The 22,811-nt window shown below is 45.5% G+C and overlaps 1 protein-coding gene across 1 annotated transcript in view; it reads left to right on the top strand.

Annotated features, from left to right (window-relative positions):
* Positions 1 to 22,268, top strand: part of mtnr1aa (melatonin receptor 1A a) — an 85,698-nt gene extending 63,430 nt beyond the window's left edge. Inside the window, exon 2 of the mRNA XM_037533047.1 lies at positions 20,853 to 22,268. Coding sequence (XP_037388944.1) covers positions 20,853 to 21,721 — 869 coding nt within the window. The 3' untranslated portion in view covers positions 21,722 to 22,268. The remainder of the gene's footprint in view (positions 1 to 20,852) is intronic.
* The last annotated feature ends 543 nt before the right edge of the window (positions 22,269 to 22,811 follow it).

Raw genomic sequence — 22,811 nt, 5'->3', positions numbered from 1 at the left:
CCCACCCTGTGCTTCCACTCACTGGCCGCTTTATCAGAAACACCCACCCTGTGCTTCCACTCACTGGCCGCTTTATTAGAAACACCCACCCTGTGCTTCCACTCACTTGCCACTTTATTAGAAACACCCACCTTGTGCTTCCACTCACTGGCTGCTTTATCAGAAACACCCACCCTGTGCTTCCACTCACTGGCCGCTTTATTAGAAACACCCACCTTGTGCTTCCACTCACTGGCCGCTTTATTAGAAACACCCACCTTGTGCTTCCACTCACTGGCCACTTTATTAGAAACACCCACCTTGTGCTTTCACTCACTTGCCACTTTATTAGAAACACCCACCTTGTACTTCCACTCACTGGCCACTTTATCAGAAACACCTACCTTGTGCTTCCACTCACTGGCCACTTTATTAGAAACACCCACCTTGTGCTTCCACTCACTGGCCACTTTATTAGAAACACCCACCTTGTGCTTCCACTCACTGGCCACTTTATTAGAAACTCCTAGCTTGTAAGTCCACTATGTAGGTGTACAAATACCATTCCATTTGTACTATTCAGTCCCTTTTCAACTAAGGCAGGATGCACTGATGTTCTGGATTATTCCTGGAACATTTGTCTGATGGGAATGTGATTTGTAGCGATACCCACTGCACCAGAAGCTCGGAATGGCATAGGATAACGCATGTTTGTGGAAAGTCTTAGGATCTTTTGGTATCAGTCCTTTAAAATGAACTGAGAATGTTTCGCAGTTCCTCTTCTGTTGAGTAAGGTTAAGGTTTGGGCTGAGGAAGCTGATCCCAGGCCGGTTCCAAATGGCTTGTGTCTGCACTCGGTCTTGGCCAGATCCCCCCTGTGGCTTGCCAGATCCCATCCAGTGCTTCTGGGGCTTTGACACTATTTTGGCTCCAGAATCTCCAGGAGGCCGTCTTCTTCGCCTGGCACCCGAGAGGCAGCTAGCTTAGCTTCGCCTGGCCCTTCCTCCCAGTCATGGTGGCCAGCAGGCACTCTTTCCAATGAGACAGCGTTGTGTCCTCACAGACTCATGCAGCTCTAGCCAGGCTGAAAGTCCCGCATGTCTGAAGCTTTGCTTTGATGGTGGTTCCAGCAGCTGTAATAGACAACTGGACATCAGCTGAGGTAGCCAGTGTAACTGCTTCTTTGGGACAGCAGTGTGATTGACCACCTTCTTGTTTCATCTGTGTGTGTGTGTGTGTGTGTGTGAGTGTGTGTGTGTGTGTGTGTTCTCCCAGAGGAAACCCTGTGATCTCCTTGACTACATGCCCACATCCACATCCACACACTTCCCTCTGATCAAAAGCCAATTATCTGTGTTTTCAAGGCTCCAAATCGAAAGAGCCCGGCAGTAATGGACATTTCTCCATCCCGCTTTCCCACTGCCAAGAACACTCCACATCACTCGCGCTCTGCCGAGAGAGCCACAGTCACTTCCCAAAGTTACTCTTTAGTGCTAATGGGATTTAGGCTTGAAATGAGGGTTGGGTATCGCTCCACTCCACACACACCTCTTCTGCCTCTTCTAAAGGCCCATTTACAATTCTGCAAATGTCCTAATGTGGAGAAGGGGGTTCTGAGTTATCACAGCTAGCAGAGGAGCCAACATACAGCAGCAAAACAAGCACATCTAGAAAAGCACAAATACGCACCTTCAAAATCTATAACCTTAAATCCTCTACTAGACCTCCAGCATCTCAACTAAAACCTCAATACCTCAACACCACCTCCAGAACGTACACCGCACGCCCACAACCTGTAAAACACACCTTCAAAATTCTGACTACAACCTCAGTACCTCAACACCACCTCCAGAACTTACACTGCACACCCACAACCTGTACAACACACCTTCAAAATTCTGACTACAACCTCAGTACCAATACTACAACCTCAACTTCACCACTGAATCGTACACAATACACCTTCAAAATCTTAATGACATCTAACAAAATCTCAATTACACATCTCCAGAATCTCAATTGCACTCCCATCATAACAAAAGACATTTGGTGAAAATCTGTTAGATAATACTAAAGCTACGGCCAATTTAATGACACTCATTATATTTCCATACATGTGTATTTGTTCACTAGGGGACCTTGACCTCTCCAACATGACGGACACAGACGTGTCGCCTCTGACAACACCGCGTCTAGCTATGATATCTGCTGAAAACGAGCTGCTGACTCTAGATTCCTTCATTTTTGGTATATTCTGTATCGGTCAATGTAACGCCACCCCCTAGTGGACATTTTTAGCGTTCATCAGGGTGAACGTCCACACACAATGCCTGTAGATTCGCAGAGACAGATGCAGAACTCGGCCCTAACCCAGAGCAGCTTTTCCACTGCAAATCTAGAACTTAATCATGAATAGATGTGCCAGAACTGCTCTCGGAACAGCTGACCAAGGAACCGCTACTGATCCGGGGACAGTGTGTGTGTGTGTGTGTGTGTGTGTGTGTTATCCCGTGTGGAATGGACCCATGTGCGGTGTTTCTGTAGTGCAGATAAGGCGAAGTTTAGCGATGCGGCAAAAATCCACTGCTGTGACCCACATGATGGACACACAGACTCGGGCTCACACATCCACAATCTGACCCACGTGACGCACTCTGCCTCTTAGACCCTCCGGCATCAAAGTACAGTTCAAGTCCACACACACACACACACACACACACACACACACACACACACACACCCTCTGATGCCCACACATGACCGCACACTACATGCTGACCTAACTAGCCTGTGGCCACTGCGGCAGCTTCTTGAATAATTTCCATTAAGCGAAATCTTTGGTCTGTTATTTTTTACTGAGTTCAGTTCATTTGTACCGTAATCAGCAGTAGTGGTGAGTGGAATCAAGTCGTAACTCCGGAGGACCTAAAATAACACTGGTGGTCTGTTGCAGGCCTGTGCACACATTTTGGGGTTCAGGGGCTCAAGGGGCAAAAAGGGCATCTCTGCTGAGTTTACTGTTGGTGGCTCAACTGGCTCAGTTGGGGGTTAAGTGTCTTGCTCAAGGGCCCGGGGGAGCAGTTGGGGGTTGGGTGTCTTGCTCAAGGACCCCGGGGGAGCAGTTGGGGGTTAAGTGTCTTGCTCAAGGGCCCAGGGAGCAGTTGGGGGTTGTGTGTCTTGCTCAAGGCCCCGGGGAGCAGTTGGGGGTTAGGGTGTCTTGCTCAAGGCCCCGGGGGAGCAGTTGGGGGTTAAGTGTCTTGCTCAAAGGCCCAGGGAGCAGTTGGGGGTTAGGGTGTCTTGCTCAAGGCCCTGGGGACCAGTTGGGGGTTAGGGTGTCTTGCTCAAGGCCCTGGGGAGCAGTTGGGGGTTAGGGTGTCTTGCTCAAGGCCCTGGGGAGCAGTTGGGGGTTGGGTGTCTTGCTCAAGGGCCCGGGGAGCAGTTGGGGGTTAGGGTGTCTTGCTCAAGGGCCCAGGGAGCAGTTGGGGGTTGTGTGTCTTGCTCAAGGGCCCGGGAAGCAGTTGGGGGTTGAGTGTCTTGCTCAAGGGCCCGGGAAGCAGTTGGGGGTTGGGTGTCTTGCTCAAGGGCCCGGGGAGCAGTTGGGGGTTGGGTGTCTTGCTCAAGGGCCCGGGGGAGCAGTTGGGGGTTGGGTGTCTTGCTCAAGGGCCCGGGGGAGCAGTTGGGGGTTGGGTGTCTTGCTCAAGGGCCCGGGGAGCAGTTGAGGGTTTGGTATCTTGTTCAAAGGCACTTCAGTTACGTAATGAAGTGGACATCCCATTCTGAAATGTGATGGGAAGCATTTGCGCCCGTTCAGTCAAAAGAGCATTTGTGAGGTCAGGCACTGATGTTGGGAAGCCTTGGTTTGTAATATACATTCCAGTTTATCCCAGAGGTGTTGAGTGGGGTTAGTTCGGAGGCAAAACAGCCAAAGGTCCAGTGTCCAGAACCAGAGCCATCTTAATGTAACTGGGTCATTCTACAGAATCGTCCACGGTTCTGTCCTCCACAGGAGTCACTGGTGTCACCGGTTATCATTGGTGTTACAGATAATAAAGGAAACACCAGAGACGTTTTTAATTAACAGAACGGCTGCTGCAGAACATCAAACCACACGCTGTCCATCAGGGAACGTCCACTAAAATATGGAATTTAATCCATTTGGATTCTGTTTTTTCACAGTGACCTCAGAATAAAGTCGGTCACACCAGTGACGTCAGCTAGAAGCTTCATATGAGATCATGAGCTGAATGAGAAGATCTCTGAGAACTGAGAGACACAGTGGACTCACCATGAGCTTTTCTTCATAGATCCTCAGAAAACAGGTCAAAGGAGGTCGAGTGACGTCATCGACGTGACTTTTATTTCAGAATAAGAGACTTTTAGTTACGCGGTAACACCAGTGACCCGACTCCTGGGGACCTTCATTACATATTTTATATTTATTTGGTGTTTGTTTCTTTGTCATTTAAATCATATATTCCATAGTCATGTTTAGATTATTGCAGTTTAAATGGCAGAAAAATGTGTTTTTACCTCAAAATAAGGGCCTGTGGGGACGAGCTCCTCTGAGGTGTTTGGAATTCTATATGACTGATTTATAAACCAGTGCTGATAAATTGAGGCTCAAGAAGATGGAATTGCTAAAATAACATTGTTTTGTTTGAAAATATGAATGAATTGTAACCCTGAGAGGTTCTTTAAGTGTAATATATCTGTAAACGCCAGGGACACAGTCATGGACATTTACACAGATGTAGAATTACTGGACTCTAGAACGAAGGTCTCAGAACATGCCACCAAGAGAAAGTTCTAGCAGCAAATGTTTCAAAGTCAGAGAACACTGTCTGGACAAGCAAGTTCTCAGAGATGTTTTAGAGCTCTAGACCTCAGGTTCAAGATCTTGCTGCCATGGTTAGTACTTCCTAAGACCCAAAGATTAGAATGAGATCATTCTTGAAGGAGCTCGGCTCTTTGCTTCTCTCTCGGCGAGTCCAGTCCACCACTGATTGATGTCTGGTTCAATCTGACATGGCAACCTTGGACACTTGACAGGCATGACAGCAATTCTACAGCAAAGGGCTGCCTGCGCACCGTCAGCCGTTGGGTTGAGGACTTGTACAGTGGTGTGTTCATGTGTGTGTTCGTACATCTCCGTCACGGACCTGTCAACTCGAGTCCCGGCAGCTTCGTCGGGAACGCATCTGACGTGTGACGGCACCTGTGGTGTTTTGTCGATGGCACTTGCTTGCGGGGGATGCTGAGGGTTACGCGTCCATGTGATTGGACGACATAGCACGAATAGAATTAGCCTAGACCCGACAAACCATCCGAGAGAGAGAGACGGAGAGAGAGACTGAGAGATGGAGAGAGAGAGAGACGGAGAGAGAGACGGAGAGAGAGAGAGACTGAGAGAGAGACAGAGAGTGAGAGAGAGACAGAGAGTGAGTGAGAGAGAGACTGAGAGAGAGACAGAGAGTGAGTGAGAGAGAGACTGAGAGAGAGACTGAGAGAGAGACAGAGAGTGAGTGAGAGAGAGACTGAGAGAGACTGAGAGAGACTGACTGAGAGAGACTGAGAGAGACTGAGAGAGTGAGAGACTGAGAGAGAGAGAGACTGAGAGAGAGAGAGACTGAGAGAGAGAGACTGAGAGAGAGAGAGAGAGACTGAGAGAGAGAGAGTGAGAGAGAGAGAGACAGAGAGAGAGAGAGAGAGGGAGAGAGAGAGAGAATGGTGAAGGCTCTGTCAGCGAAGTGTCCTGTGCTGCCCACTCTGTCTGTGACTGTGTTAGTGTCCCTTGAACCCAAAGGAAGTCCCTGAAACCTTCACAGTCTGCTGGATTAGGCGACGCTGTAATTGACAGGCACTTTAATAATGGACAGACAGCAGGAGTGAGAAAACGGCTTTGGCAGATGCTGCTGTCCAGCGTGACGAGCAGTTTAATCAAGAGTCTTGTCTAAGCACTGGAAGTCTTGCCCAAGCATTGGGAGTCTTGCCCATGGACTTGTAGGACCAGCCTGGGCAGGACTCAAATCCGTGTCTGTTGGATAAGGAACAGTGATGTAATCCACCTCACTATGCCACTCATACTATATACCAGTCAAACTGTCCAACCATACTAATCCCACGGAAATCCACTTATTGATTCCTGTTATTTTGGCATTGGTGCAAAATCACTTTTTTCTCAACCTACTTTTTACAGTTACAGCCAGTTGCAGGATGGTTGTCTATACTAGTACACAGATTCTATTAATAGCAACATATTTTTGAAAGTGACTTCACCATAAAGTCTCCCACACAGTCATTGCAACCCAAAAGAGACTGGCTGTTGGAGTGGATGCACACAGGTTTTGGCTAAGAAGTCTCAGGCAATCTGTGCTTAGCCAAGCAGCAAGCCTTACAGCTGACTTCACTACCTTCTCCGTTCACGATTGCTGTCTGTCCATGTTAAAAAGCATGTGCATATGAAGCATTAGCTTGTAGACAAGTCAGTTTGTAGACAAACTGTTAAACAGAGGAACAGATATTTGCAATTACTTGCATAGTTTCAAAACTTCCCAGTAATCCAAAATCGATTTACTTTAGTTATAGTCAGTAATGACAAAAAGAAAGAAGCTGCGATGGCACTTAGTTTTATGATTGCGCCACTTGTTAGAACAAATTTTTACCCCTGCGTTAGAGAATCAGAGAATCCAGGCACACACCACATCCCAGCTAATTTCACAATGAGTGCGTTTACATACACTTCATAATCCCATAACTATAGAAAATCTGATTGTGTCAGTAATCGGATTGATGCATCAGATAATGGGGACACTCCAGGTCTACATGAGTCAGACAGTAATCAGATTTCTGCTTTACGACCGGACAGTAAAGTCACAGAAGAAGATGCGACATAAACGTAAAACTCAAACTGAATATTTGAACAAACATCACGTAGAAGACGAAGAATATTTAAATCCTTAATTTCGTCAAGAGTGTATTTTGGTTTCAGCGTCACTCAAAGTGTTTCGCTGTGACTCGCGGCAACGCTGCTCGCTTATTTCCGCTACCGCCGTCTGTTTCCACCCCTGCTCGGACTGAGAGATCAGAGTCAGAGCTCACAGCACTGAGAAATCTGACTACTGAGCTGAAATCCAGCCTGTTGATCAGATTTCTTAATCATAATTCTAGACCTTACTCCGATCTGAGAAATCAGAGTGAGCGGTTTACTCGACCGTTTGAATAATCAGATAACTGAGGAGATCAGATTATGATTGGATTATTGAGTGCACACACTCTGATCTGGGAGTCCGGGAGAGGAAATGGGTTCAGAGTCATCAGACGTCTTCTGTTTCACAACGTGTTTGATTAAAGAAGCTCACGTCCTGCCGTGTAAGATGGTCAGCAAAGTCACCAGCTGAGTGATTCAAGCAACAGCTAGAGTTTAAAGACACCCACTTTCCAATTTCACATCAGTTCGCCTCGCCAGTTCGTAGTAAAATGCTCCTCCAGTTCTTTCTGCAGAATAGCACGCTTCTTACACATAAAACACATAAAAACATGAATGAGTCCGGTCAGCCTGGAAGAGCGCCTGGAAGAGCGCTTGGAAGAACGCCTGGAAGAGCGCCTGGAAGGACACCTGGAAGAACACCTGGAAGAGCGCCTTTACATTTCTCAAGCTGTGTCTTTCTTCAGTCAGTAGTTCTGTTTGCTGCTTGATACTGTACCTTCGATACTTGCACTATTACCTTTCACCTCCGAGACCATAACTCCTCACTCCATGCTAGCTGGCTAACATTACTGCAGGAAACTCTTTACAAAATTATAATTAAATTAAAAAATAAAAAAGCAATGGATACATCATCACACTTTCTGGACCAATCAGTGGCCAGGGACATATGTGGATAAGGAAAATGCACGTTTTCCTGAAGAGTGTGCATCAGAAGAAGCTAACTCTGTTGGGCTTGCGATGCCAAGACCTGTATCTCTGGGTCATCTCAGGATGTGACGGCACGGCTGAACGGAGAGACCGTGGCAATTCCGCTTCCTGTCTGAAATGTCCAGTGCATGCCGACTGGACTTCTCTCTGAGCAGGATTACTAGTGGCAGGAGGTGGCAGGAGGTGGCTGGACCACACAAACGCACTCACCCGTTGTGGGATCATATGTGCATATCATATGGATGGTACATGTCCATGCTGTCGGAAGAAAACCTCGTACCTCCATTTCCGTCGTTTTTCAGGTTGTGACGGAATTTGGAAAAGCAGGGTGCTTTTGGACGTGGAAAGATGTCTGGTTCCATTGACTTACATTAGAAGTCAAGCAGGTTTTTTCCTTCTCCTGTAAAGTTAGTATTTTGGAGATATGAGGTTTCATTCAACAACAGTGAAATATATATATATATATATATATATATATATATATATATATATATATATATATATATATATATACATACATCTCATGGATTTTTGGACCCAGTCATATTGGTCCATTAATCATGATACATTGATATTTTGACAAAGGGCAGCTGGTAACAGTGGAGGTTTTGTCCAGGATGTGACGATATATGTAGAAATCGAATGTGATGGTGTAAATAATACGGGACAATGACAAGTAAAGTTTTTTAAAATGACAAACATTTAGTGCATTTTCATGTCTGCATATTTATTTACATTCATATCTATGTGCACTTTGTCTTAAACAAGGTGTTGAAGCTTTTAATGGCCAGTTTCACTTACTAAACTATGCTACTCTTGACTTCTCAGACTAATTTCTAGTTAAACAGGCATCTACTGAAACACATGTAGGAACCTTTGTCCTTCAAGTTGAGCTTGGACCTACATTTTTTTCAAATGAATAAATAGAATAATTCCACATTTTCATGGTTCCCCAGTGCTCAGGCCACCTGACACGGTAAACTGAACTCTTCTAACCGCGACTTAAACACATTTTACTAAATTTGTATAAGGACTACTGATCTTGGCATCGCCCTGGGAAGCTTGGGGTCTTGTTTATCATGCCATACCCAAGCCTCTCTTTTGTCCAAATTAGAGTCCATTGTTTTTGGTTGCGCTGCCAGACATCTGAGGAGGTACAACTTTTAAAGTTGCCTTATTTTGCAGCATGGGTTTTATTTTAAAGTTATTAAACATGACACCATGGAAACTATTTTATTTAGAATTTTATAACTTTGTTATGAATTTTATAACTTTGTTATGACATTGTTAGAAATTTGGAATAAGACAAAACTATTTGATATTTTTTACAAACGCTCTGCAGAGTGAGGCGTGTTGTGACGGTGCTGACAGCGCTGCCCTGTTTGTCCTCTGATTTCTGTACACAGTCAGGACGCTGTCCTGTTTACTGCTGGAAGTCCAGGCCGCCTCGTCCGGTGTCCAGGATTGGTGTCTTATCCGGGGCTGCTGCTGTTTTTGTTTGTTTTGCGTGACGGGGATTTGCAGCTGACGTGCGGCGTATCTTTTATCTTTTACCGGATGTTCTGCTCTGTCCTCGTAGTGACCCCCTGGCCGCTGGAGATAATGTGGTGTGGTCATGCTCGGTGCTGGCCTGCTGTTCTATATTTAGCCCCTTCAGTATCTTGGACGGTCTCGTGAGTTAATGTAGTGTATTAACAGGCGTAGCTGTAAGCCTGCATGCCTGTGCCATCTTTCTGCCAGACTGACCACGTGTGTGTCTGTATTCCCCTGTGTGTGTGTGTGTGTGTGTGTGTGTGTGTGTGTGTGTGTGTTTACATGTTTTTCTTCTGCAGGTTTGCATGTGTGAGCTGCACATACTGCATATGAAATGGATTGCATGTCGTTGCTGGCAGGAAGTTTATGGAGAAGTTATTCATTCTAATTAAATGCTGACCATTTCTGTTGGACAGTTCTTCGTGAAATCAGTGATAAGGTCAGTTGCTGATTTCAAATTATGTCGACATGTGAAAACAAGATGCAAGGTTTGTTCCGAGAGTGCCCATGTAGATACTTATGCATATAAATATACAAGCCATATAGGGTCAGTCAGGTTCCTCCACACCAAGCCCACCCAGCCCGGCCTTTATGGAGCTGCTTTGGTCACTGGGGCTCAGTGATGTCGGAACAGGAAAGGTTCTTCCCCAAACTGTTCCACAAAGTTGGAAGTGTATAACTGTATAAAATGTCTTGATGCTGAAACATTAAGGTTCCCTTCACTGGAACTAAGGGTTCTAGACCAATTCCTGAAAAACACCCCCACACCATGATCCCCCCACACCATGATCCCCCCTCCACCAAACTTTACACTCGGCACAATGCAGTCAGACAAGTACCGTCTCCTGGCAACCGCCAAATCCAGACTCGTCCATTGGATTCCCAGATGGAGAAGCGTGATTGGTCACTCCAGAGAACACGTCTCCACTGTTCTAGAGTCCAGTGGCCACTGACAGTGGACTGTGGAATATTTAGTAGTGAGGAAATTTCACGACTGGACTTGCTGCACAGGTGGCGTCCGATCACGGTACCACGCTGGAATTCACTGAGCTCCTGAGAGCGACCCATTCTTTCACTAATGTCTGTAGAAGCAGTCTGCAGGCCTAGGGGCTCGGCTTTATACACCTGTGGCCATGGAAGTGACTGGAACATCTGAATTCAATGATCTGGATGGGGGTGTGAGGACTTTTGGAAATATAGTGTGTGTATATTTGTTTGTGCATATACATATAAATCTGTGTCTGTCTATATATATATATATATATATATATATATATATATATATATATATATATATATATATATATATATATATATAAATAAAATATCACACAGAGGAAGAGACATACAGTCTATAGCTCTGTCTCAGGTGAATGATCATGTTTCTGAAATAGTCAACAGCAGCCGTTCAAAAGCCAAGAGAGACAGAGAGAGACAGAGAGAGACAGAGAGAGAGAGAGACGGAGAGACAGAGAGAGAGAGAGAGAGACGGAGAGAGAGAGAGAGAGACGGAGAGAGAGAGAGAGAGACGGAGAGAATGAGAGAGAGAGATACAGAGAGAGGGAGAGAATGAGAGAGAGAGATACAGAGAGAGGGAGAGAGAGAGAATGAGAGAGAGATACAGAGAGAGAGAGATACAGAGAGAGAGAGATACAGAGAAGGAGAGCACAGAGATAAAGAGAGAGTGAGTGAGGGCGGCACTGGGAATGAGGAATGTTTGTTTTCTCTGAAGTGGAGTGTTTGTTCGTCTATAAAACATTAACAGCCACACTGTGTCTCTGCTGTGCAGTGAACGACTGACCGAGTCCAGAGACTCGTTAAATGACTCATCCTCTCTCCGACTCGGCGACTCAGACAGGACAAACCCCTCGCAGTGGGTGATTGTAATGGGAGTGATTTGGGTTTGTTGTCGCTTGCATTTACTGTTAGGGCCAGTTGGTACTGTCCACTTTGTTAGACACACCTGCCCGGTCAGTCCACCATGTAGATGTAAAGTCACCTTTGTATTAGACCTTTATCAGTGGTCACTTTATATCTGCTGTTGGCTACATATTTTTGGTCTCAGTCCAGCATTGAAAAGAAATATTTACAAAGTAGGTGGAGAAGCAGATGGACTGCAGTTATTGTAGAACTACAAAGATGAATGTGGATAAAAGGCGCCTGTAACTCGCTGTGTCATTTTACAGGAGAAGGAAAAAACTTGCTTGACTTTAAATGGAAGTCAATGGAACCAGACGTTTTTCCAAGTCATTTTGGGTCATTTATTTAAGTCCATTTATCATGAAATTTGCACACAATGTGAAGGGTAACAGGCTTTTTCAAACAATGTGAAAAACTGAAAAACATCAAAAAAGGAGATGCAAGGTTTTCTTCCACAGCAGCGAAATGTAAAATAAGTCACAGTTTATGTAAATTTACAGAGCAACGTTGGGCATGTCAACTACCAAAACACGCTAGCGTGCGCGTAATATATGCACGCCGCGATTACGGGCCGGCCTTTGGCCGTCGGCGCGCCTGCGGAAACTGGCACACGTCGTTTACATATTGAACAGTATTCATATATTCATGGGACGTTTAACATACATTAACATACATTATCCTGAAGGTTTCACATAACGGCTGGCCACAGAAGAGGCTGCGGAGCCGCCTCGTTGGCCCTTGCCGGTTCGGCCTTGCCTCCGGGTCGACCTTTCCATGTTTGGTCCTTCCCTCAGCTTGGGCTGTGACCGCGGGCTTTCCTGCGGAAACGTAGCAACACGGTGTTGGTATCACTTCTGTCAGGTGGAGCGAGGCCGGGCCGCCCGAGGGAGCTCTGACCTTCCCCCTTTGAGATGATCATTGTTTCACGTGCGGCGTGTGACCAGGTTACACAGCGGAACAGGCTTTTCCGGGCGTGCTAAAGCAAGCGTGGAATACATGCTCTGCAGTTAGGCTCGTCAGAGGCGATCAGTACCTCAGTAAAAGTGTCGAGGCACTCACCGGTGGAGGTAATCACCCCCCTGGGCGCTGCTCAGTGCACCCGCACACACGGCACGAGGCTGGAGACGCCGGTCCTGGGAGAGAAGGCATCTCATAGGAAGAGTCTGAGCAAAGTGGCAATGAAAACCTGAGCATGCGAGTCGGTGTGTGTCAAAGCCACATCTCGCCGTGAGCCGGCCGCGGCCGTTTGATTGACAGCCTAATCTCAGCGTAACTTCGGCTCATATAGCCCATGGCCGCGCTCTCCTCCGGCCCCAACTCTGGGACTTTTTGAAGGGCGAGTTTCTCTTCTCTACCTCTTCTTTTCTTTCTCTGCCTTCCTTCCTCCTCTCCTTTCCCTCCACTAAGTGGGGGGGCGTTGGTTTGGACGTCGCCACGGAACCCATTTCGGCTCTTTCGTAGACTGGCTGGGTGCACGAGAGGAGTCGCCGTGGAGACGACCCCATGACCTCAGCTGTCGGCACCGATCAGGTCTAGAAGACGTGGAGAGACTCTGGCGTGGAAGGAGAAAGCTGGGGGGACTCGTGTCAGCAGTTGCAAATGAACTCGTCCACCAAACGCTACAGCAAGGTGGAGGGGGGTGGGGCACATTTTAAAGGGGTAGTTCTGCAAAAGAGCCTCGTTATTAGCAGCAGGCGTTTCAATAATGAGGCTTTTATTATAGAAGAAAATTCTGAAGGACAGGACGAAGAGCTACCACTCAGCTAATGCGGCGTTTGAGTCGCTGGGCTGTAGTTTTTACAGGACTGTGATCTGCAGTTCTCGAGAACATCAGCTAGATGAGGTAGGAAATGTGGCCAATGTGCTGGCTGGCATACATTTTATCCGAACTACAAGAATAAGGAGACCCCCTGAAGCCGCAAAGAACCTGATTAAAACTGCGGGGAACAGCGTTGTGGCAGGGACTGGGCTGAAGATTGTCACTCATTTACTGTACAAAGGTTGGCGGTTCCAATCTGTTGGTGTTACGATTAGAACCATTGGGATTAAAACCTGATGGTTGTCAGGTTCTTAATGGTTCTGTTGCCTTAACAAGGAATGATTGCATTTGCTAATTTCCCAATGGGATCTAAAGGTGACCTGGAGTGATGTAATGACTGTAGTTGTCTGTAATGGTAACCATTAAGCCAATCCCTATTAGAATCCTTAACACTGTGATCTCAGCCCATCAGGATAACATTAAATACTATTAGTGACTTATTGGACCCCACCAGGAACCAGCAGAAACCTTTAATGGCTTCTATGATTTTTTTCATCAGGGAAAAGCAATAAGCCAATTAAGGCTGTGTGTTGCTGTGATTGTACCACAGGGGAGGGTGTTGTTAGGCACAACGCAAAACCCCCTTTACTATGATAAAATCACTAACATGTCGGGGGTAAAATGTCTTGCTCAAGGGCACTTCAGTCTTGGGGATCAGGGGATCAAACCGACGACCTTCTGGTCACAGGGCTGGTTTTGGTCTGCCTAGACATCTTTAGTCTGTATTGCGTTTGTACTGCAGGTAAACCATGCAAGAGTTTGAGGTGAAGTGACCCGAAGTTTGTATGGCACCTGCTCCAACAACCGGACTAACAGAGCAGTCGCTAACCGAGCACTGAATCATTAAAGGAACGTTATGATATGCTGTACCACAGGAACATAGTAAGCGAATGGGATGAGCTTATAATAACCAGGACAGCATTGTAGGTCATTTATGCTTGCATGATTTCCGACATAGTGTGTATAAGTATCAGTAATTAGGCCTGTTAAAAATTGGTAGGTACTATTTTCCAAGCATGGAAAGTCTTGCAATGTCATGACATCAAGCTACAGAATATTCCTGACAGCATTGCAGTCATTATTCCCCCTAATCCAATGCCTTCACCCCATGATGACATGACGCCGGACTGCGTACACATCAGATTGACTGCAGGGTTTGAAAGTTCAAGTTGAGTTGTTATTCAGTCAACATGCAGCTCGATAGGACTTTATTGCCCATCTTCGGTTTAAGTTTGGGTTTAGATTTAAACTCAAGAATTTGGACTAAAACAGTGGTACACAGATTCTGTACCTGAGCTAAAGTAGAAGTTCCTCCTTTAGACCTCCACTTGAGTAAAAGTACTAAAGTATTTACCTTCAAATGTACTTAAGTATAAAGTAAAAGTACTAAAAGAGTAATTCTGGCTCTGATGTCCTGTTATCATTTTTATAACCAGACTGGCTTCATGAACTCATTTCAGGTGAAAGTCCTCCAGCGTCTCTCTTGGTAAACCAGTCTTTTAATAGAACGTCATTAATTAGTGACGCTGACATCTATTAAAATGATCAGAAGCACAAAACACTGAAGGTAAACAGTTTCCATCAGGGAGAACCGAGTGGCTCTGAAATCACTTTTTACACACAAGCAAAGTTTCAGTTTCAGATTTATTTACAACTTAGTTCCAAGTTTAAGTTGAATAAAAACTGGCTTTAAACTCAGGATCACAGATGAGCTCCTTTACTATGTTGATCTGTAGGCCTCATAAACATAAACCAGCCCAAACTCATTTACTATAAAATGAAATGGTGTTTGTAGAAATTCAGAAAAAAGCCGCGTCAGTCTCGACTGCATATGTGGACATATTTCTATATTGTGCTCTATTTACACAAAGTTAGGTTAGTTCATCATTTATGTTGAACAGACTCTCCCAAAGTTTTACGCTGCTGCGCTGACGTTGAACCGCGTGCTGCACTGGGTCGGTATGACCAACAGGTCAAAACCAGCTCTAAACAAAGTGACCGCTGGGCCCTGATTGGTGCTCTGGCTTTGCGCTTCTTTCGTTTTGACATGTTACGTTTTTATACACACAGAAACCAAAAGGAACGACAGATTTCTCAGAATGTAGGAGGAAAAAGTCGGATATTAGACTCTGAAATGTAGTGGAGTGAAAGGAGAAAGTCGCCCAGAACGGAGAAACTTCAGTACAGATACACCAAAAATACTAAAGTACAGAAACTAATTACATTTACTCAGTTACTCAGTTACTGTCCACCACCGGACTACACCACCTCACAACAATTGCAAGATCTCTGATTCTCGGCTGCAACCGTGTTGTTCTTCGAGATAAATTACCTTCCCTGCAGCAGCACTTTGCACACAGAGTACTTGAGGCCATTCCAAGCTATTTTTGACTTATTTCAAGCTCTAGTAAGTGAAATCACCCACCGGGTTATTCGTCTCTCAGGGATTTATTCCGTAAGCATCATTTAGATTTATTTCAGGCGCCTTTTGAGCCGGAACGTTCGGCACAAAAGCCCAATGAAACCCTCCCTCTGTCTCTACGTGACAGCAGCAGGTGCCACTAATCTCCCACCACTGACATAATGCTGAAGGATTGGATTGAACGACTGGTAATTAATAGCTGCCAAGGTTATTCCTTTGAAAGAATGTAGGGAATTTGTGGATGGGAGGAATAGTGGAAGAGATGACTGTCTGTGTGAGCATGTGTGCCGCCAGTGCGCTCGAGGGAGTTTTTGACTGACAGCTTTGTTGCGAGCTAATTGAAGAGACAGGCCGTCGCTGCTGGAGAATTAGCCTGAACTTGCACCCCCCTGCGTTCTGCTTATGTTTCTGACAGGTTGTGGAAATGTTGAAGGAACATTGAGATGCTGTACCTCGGGAATGGGCTTAGTTTTGAATATGCTTTGAGGCCAACACAGTTAATAAGCTGAGAACATAAGCTTATAATAACCAGGATAGCAGCGTACACTGTTTATGTGATTTTTGACAAACCTTTATGAATAAAAACGTTTAAGAGGCAGCAGTGTTGTTGAGTAGGCTTGTTAAAAGTGGTAGATACTGTCCTGCAATGCCGTAACATCAAGCTATAGCCTATTCCTGACCACAGTCCAATGCTTTCGCCCTTTGATGGTGCAAAACAATAGCCAGACTGTGTGAACATTAACTGGGATGCTAGATTTGCAACTTTGCAGAGTGAAGACAACAAAACATTGTTAAAGTCAGACATGTAAGATGAGCAAAGACCAGAAAAACAACATTGCAAACTTAAAACCTCAACTGAAGCATCCTGGGCTAAAGCGTACTGCCACACCTGACATAAAAACATGGTTAAGGACAATTTTGACAACTTGATGCTTTGAAGTAGACAATTTTAGCTTTTGTGATGAGAGGAGTGAGTATCGAGTTAAATTACCTGACCATTAAATCGACTTCGGGTTTGATTTTTCTGCCTTGGTCCAGTAAAGTCATTATTTGATGGTACGTTCTTCGTTGGTGGGTTTCTGCTGGTTTTCTTGGCTGTTTCATGAAACTGTTCACTGAATTTCACTGTTTTCACATCAACCCGTAAGCACAGCGTTAATCCACAGTTCCTCATGGCTGTTCCAAGAGGTTTTCGCTACAAGATCACATCTGACTCAGGGGGTCTTCAGGGGGATCTGGCTTTCAACTGAGGGAACCTAGGCCACCCCTTCCGTAGCTAAAGGTAGCAGTGACATTTGTCATATTAATACATAACAATAAGTCATACAGTGTCAGAAACCATATAAGCAAGTCTATTAGGGATTACATAACAGCCTGTTTTGAGGTGTGTTGGTTTAGATCAGCAGCCTGCGGCTCTTTTCCTGCCCTGTCGTGGCTCCACAGCTGAATCAGATCAGTAGGTAATAATAAAATAATCCTCCTCTACAGTAAAATAAAGCTCTGCTGATCCTTCAACACAGTTTAACAGTAAATGGTCTTAAACGCTGGAGTTAATGTAGAACTGCTGATTCACCCTTTAACCCTGAAGATCAGCGCAGACGGCTGGTCACCATAGCAACACAGATGACAGTCTCGCCCAGCTAGTAGCTACGAAACGGCAAAGAGAGAGATTTAAGACGGACATCGATAATAGTTGAAGCTGTTACAGCTGAAAAGGGTGGGCTGACATCATATTAAACCCTATGGATTAAGAATGGGATGCCACTTACGTGTGAAGTTCATATGCGTGTGAAGCCAGATGAGCTAATACTTTTGGCAGTATAGTGTAGATAGGATAAGGGTGGAAAGTGTAACTGCTCTGCTTGTCTGTCACTGTAAAGTGTGTCTGTCTGTGTGCGACAGTGATTTCCATCATGGTTCTAAATCAGACATTGTGCCAAGGCTCTTCAGACGCTCTTCACAGACTGGCCTTGATGTTCCTGTGCGTTCATAATCCTCCACAATGAGGCGCGAGTTGATTTTGCCACAGACGTTTGGATAATGTGAATTAATTGAATGGATGACGAGGCGCTGCACGTGCCGTTCGCTGAGAGTCAGTCACGTAAGCAAAGGGCACAGCGGCAGCGTCTCCCCATTGACTAAAGCATGATTTCATGTAATTTTGTCTTCGTACACATAAACACACCGAGTAAACGTTCTAGGCCCCCGTGGCAATTGTGCATTCATTAGAGGCGCTCCATTCTTTCCCTAATGCGCCCTGCAGCTCTACGCCACGCCTGAACTGGCACACATACGCACACACGCGTGCCTACATTAGGGCATAAATACTGCGCAAAACTCAGTGGCCAACGTTAATTTAATTTCCAGCCAGCATGGCCAGTGTGGTCTTTGTTCTTCCCGCTTAATGGGCCTCCTAACAACCACCTGGGAGACCTGATCGACCCCGGAACTGCCCAATCAGATAAACAGCGCTGAAAGCTTTGATCTCTGAGAGAGAGGAGATCAAGCTGCTTCAGATCTGAGAACATCCACAGCTGTTTCTGTCCATCCTTCCACTGTGAGAAGACCACTCAGTGCTGTGGGTCTGAAAGGACGTGTAGCTGATCAAGAAGAACCTCTCTGAGAAAAGGAGACGGGCACATCAAACAAAGAAGCTGGACGATGGACTGACCACCCCAGAGTCCAGACCTCAGCCCCACTGAATGGGTTTGATAATCAACCAGCTTCTCAGACTGAGCTTTGGAGGCGTGTCTGCAGGTTCTTTGAGGAGCTGGAAGTGAGGCTCTCTCTCTCTCTCTCTCTCTCTCTATATATATATATATATATATATATATATATATATATATATATATATATATATATATATACATATTCCTGTGCAAAAGTTTGGGCACCACAGTGAAATTCCATCACTTGTTGATGTTCTAAATGTAAATAAGTTACACGTCGTCAGACTCTGGTTCCCTTGACTTACACTAAGAATGACGTATGTCTTTCTTCTGTAAAGTTGTATCACCATTTTGGCGATACACGGGCTTGTTGTGACACCAGCGAGATGACCACACACCAGTGCCCAAAGCAGGTCCATAAAGACGCGGATGAGCCAGTTTGGTGTGGAAGAACTTGACTGGCCTGCACAGAGTCCTGACCTCAACCCCATAGAACACCTTTGGGATGAATTAGAGTGGAGACTGTGAGCCAGGCCTTCTCGACCAACATCAGTGTCTGACCTCACAAATGTGCTTCTGGAAGAACGGTCAAAAATTCCCATAAACACTCCTACCCCTTGTGGAAAGCCTTCCCAGAAGAGCTGAAGCTGTTATAGCTGCAAAGGGTGGGCCGACATCATATTAAACCCTATGGATTAAGAATGGGACGTCACTCAAGCTCATATGCGTGTGAAGCCAGACGACCGAATACTTTTGGCGATATAGTGTATATGTATATATGTAAATACAGCAAGAATTCCATATTTAATTACTGCCTCCGTTCTTCGTAGCCGAGGCTGCGGTCAGCATCATGATCAGTGATGATGAGCCGAGTGCTTCAGGTGCTGCGACGGGGCATGTTCTGCGCTGCACGTCTGCTCGTATGTTCATCCTGCTGTGAGCTCAGAGGCTCAAACACACACAATCGGGCATCTTATCTCTCGTGGTCAGTACATGTGTAAGGTGTGGCACATGGGTTGCATACAGATGGAGCAGTAAAAGTGCCTGGGGCTGTTACACTCCTGCTGCACTGCACACTAACCAACCTGGTGCCTTTGAAGCATTTGGATCCTTTGAAGTCTTGAGTTCTGTAGTTGCTGAACTACTCTGAACCTTTACGTACAAGAGTCTCCCATCGAGTCACCGACTGACCGACTGACTGACTGATCTGTCTTCAGATGTGCTTCTAGGTGGCGCTGTTATGGCTTTGCTTTTGATTTTGCCTTTTTAGATCACATGTAAATCTGCTCACCATCTCAGTGACTGGTGTCTTTTTTCAGCACATCACCTGCATGACGCTGTGCTCGGAGTAAAACCTTCATTATCTTCATTTTTGTCGTATTTCAGTTTTTGACATAATTTGAAAATGCATACTGTCCTGTACACTGTGTGCAAATCTCCAGACGAATGGACCAAAGGAAACGGCCAAAAATGACCTGGAAACACGTCTGGTTCCATTGACTTACATTAAAAGTAAAGTAGGTTTTTTCCTTCTCCTGTAAAGTTCTCAATTTGGAGATACGAGGTTTTGATCCGACAACAGCGACAACCTGACGATTAGTTTTTCAGTGGTAATGGATTGGTTGCAGTAATGCTACCCAATCAGCTCTTGGGAGTAGTATTGCTGGCCAATCAGCAGTCATAATGAAACATCTCTTGTTCCACTTAAACCATTCTTACATTACCGTGGTGATTATGGACTTTAGTACGTTTTTAAGGCTACGTTCACATTACCCGACTGAAGTGGCACAAATCTGATCTTTACCCTAATGTGACTCAGATCTGATGTTTTCAGGGCTGCGTGGACACAAATCTGATCTTTTACCCTAATGAGACTCGGATCTGATGTTTTCTTTTCAAATCCCAGCTGAACCACTTTCATATGGGTTCCTAGATCAGATGCATATCTGATTCGTGGCCGTGCAACCTCAATGTGAATTAATGTGCTTTCATTTCCACTGCGCTGCGAAAATTTCAAATTTCCAGTTGAAAAATAATTTAAAACATATTTAAGGCAATATATTTATCTTAAATAACATATATAAAAAACATATTTAAGGCCCACAAGACCTCACTCCACATGCCCAGATGTCCAGTTCTGGTGGACAGAAACCTCTGAATGATGAAAGCTTTTAGTTCTGTTCATCTGATGAGTACAGCTTTGTTGTCTACCAGGTCTTCCAGGTGGTTGCTAGGAATCCTATTTTCTCTGAATCTTTTGAATATTATTCTGAATTCCAGTTTGAGAAACTCCTGTTTCAAGACTTTGCCCTTCCTTCTGCAAGTGGATTTTCTTCTATCGAATCTCCTCAGAAATATCCCCTGAAAAATGAGTAACGCTGACTTAATGGCCGTTTCGACTGGTAAATAAACGAATAAATGGATGGTTTCTCACTGTCACACAGTACACAGTAAGTGTTTCCCACCAAAGCAGCACTTACTGCGATGCTCTGCTAGAGGTGCGTTAAGAACTGCAGCTGCTTTTGCGTGGGTAGGATTCTGAATTGAGGGTTAATGTTTTTTCTCTTTCTCTTCTCCGTTTCTCCTTCCTCACAGGCAATATCTTCGTAGTGAGCCTAGCTGTGGCTGACCTGGTGGTGGCGCTCTACCCGTATCCTCTAGTGCTGACGGCCATCTTCCACCGGGGCTGGAACCTGGGCTCGACGCACTGCCAGATCAGCGGCTTCCTGATGGGCGTCAGCGTGGTGGGATCCATCTTCAACATCACTGGCATCGCCGTCAACCGCTACTGCTACATCTGCCACAGCCTCAAGTACGACAAGCTGTTCAGCGACAAGAACTCTGCGTGCTACGTTCTCCTGATCTGGGCGCTGACCGTGCTGGCCATAATCCCCAACCTGTTTGTGGGGTCACTGCAGTACGACGCCCGTGTCTACTCGTGCACGTTCGAGCAGTCGGCCAGCTCGGCCTACACCATCGCCGTGGTCTTCTTCCACTTCATCCTGCCCATCATGGTGGTCACCTACTGCTACCTACGCATCTGGGTGCTGGTCATACAAGTGAGGCGGCGGGTCAAGCCGGATAACAGGCCCAAGCTGACGCCGCACGACGTGCGCAACTTCGTCACCATGTTCGTGGTCTTCGTGTTGTTCGCTGTGTGTTGGGCGCCGCTGAACTTCATTGGCCTGGCGGTTGCCGTGGCGCCCGAGCGCTTAGCGCCGCTCATCCCCGAGTGGCTGTTCGTGGCCAGCTACTTCATGGCGTACTTCAACAGCTGCCTCAACGCCATCGTGTATGGCGTGCTTAACCAGAACTTCCGCCGCGAGTACAAGCGCATTGTGGTGTCCGTGTGCACCGCCCGGATCTTCTTCCCCGAGAGTTCCAACGAGGCACAGGAGAGGCTCAAGAGTAAGCCATCCCCACTGATGACCAATAACAACCAGGTCAAAGTGGACTCTGTGTGAGGCACCCTAGGCTGGCTTTATGTGGTGAAACTCTCACACCACTGGTTGCAGCTCAACCCGCTCACATTGGCCAACACAGGGCACATTTTCTCGACGTATGCAACACAGTATATCATCTTTCTGTGATTTGTTAAGTTGGAACAAACAGAAAATAATCGAATACTGTGAGTTTTATTTTTTATTATTATTATTTTTAATGTACTGCTCTGTACTAAAACCAATTGAACAGTATTCTTTACATGCTCTTTAAATGAAACATGCAGGTAGTATTCTTTAAGTACTGATGTCCATGATATGCTCAGAAAATGATATTGGGGCATGACGTGATAAAGTTTATGATAACAGTAAATATCACCAAATTTCCTACGCCTGCATTGTTCCACTAGATTAGTAGCTTTCAGCAAGCAAGCAAAATTTATTTCTATAGCGCTTCTTACAACAGGTCACAAAGCAGCTTTACAGAACGAACAGTATTACAGAGAGAAGAGAAAAGAAAAGAAAAGCCAGGTCCGAGCCCCCATGAGCGGCGGCAACGGTGGCAAAGAAAAACTCCCTAAAAGAGGAAGAAACCTTGAGAGGAACCAAGACTCAGAAGGGGAACCCGTCCTCCTCTGGTCGACACCGGATAAACATTATTAGTATGAAGTTTTATAGTAAAGTGGGAAAGAAAAGATCTGAGGGTGAGGAGCATCTGAGGGTGAGGAGCATCTGAGGGTGAGGACTGCACAGCGCTGTAAAGCAGAAGCTCAGTGGTGGTAAAGCCGGTCCAGATTTTAGTCACTTCGATACATTTTATACAGTTTTGGCTCCATGAAATCATCTGAAACGTTCTTTACACTTTGTTAATGTTAAAAACTCATATTTTCAAAGTAGTTACTGGAGAAGGACGCAACAGTCTTACTGTTACAGTAACAGTTACGATGTAACGGCGAGTATTTGCATCAAACTGCTGTCCCATTTTCACGGCATAAAATCATCGGAAACTTTCTGTTTTTGTTGTTCAGCTGTTATTTACATTTTGTCAAGGTGATAAGAAAACATCTAAAAACCCCAAATCTTACTTTGTAGGAAGTTACAAAGTAACAGTGAC

This window comes from Pygocentrus nattereri, chromosome 22, assembly GCF_015220715.1.
Source record: "Pygocentrus nattereri isolate fPygNat1 chromosome 22, fPygNat1.pri, whole genome shotgun sequence".
In the NCBI taxonomy this organism is placed as follows: domain Eukaryota; kingdom Metazoa; phylum Chordata; class Actinopteri; order Characiformes; family Serrasalmidae; genus Pygocentrus; species Pygocentrus nattereri.
This window is presented reverse-complemented; position numbering and strand designations above follow the sequence as displayed.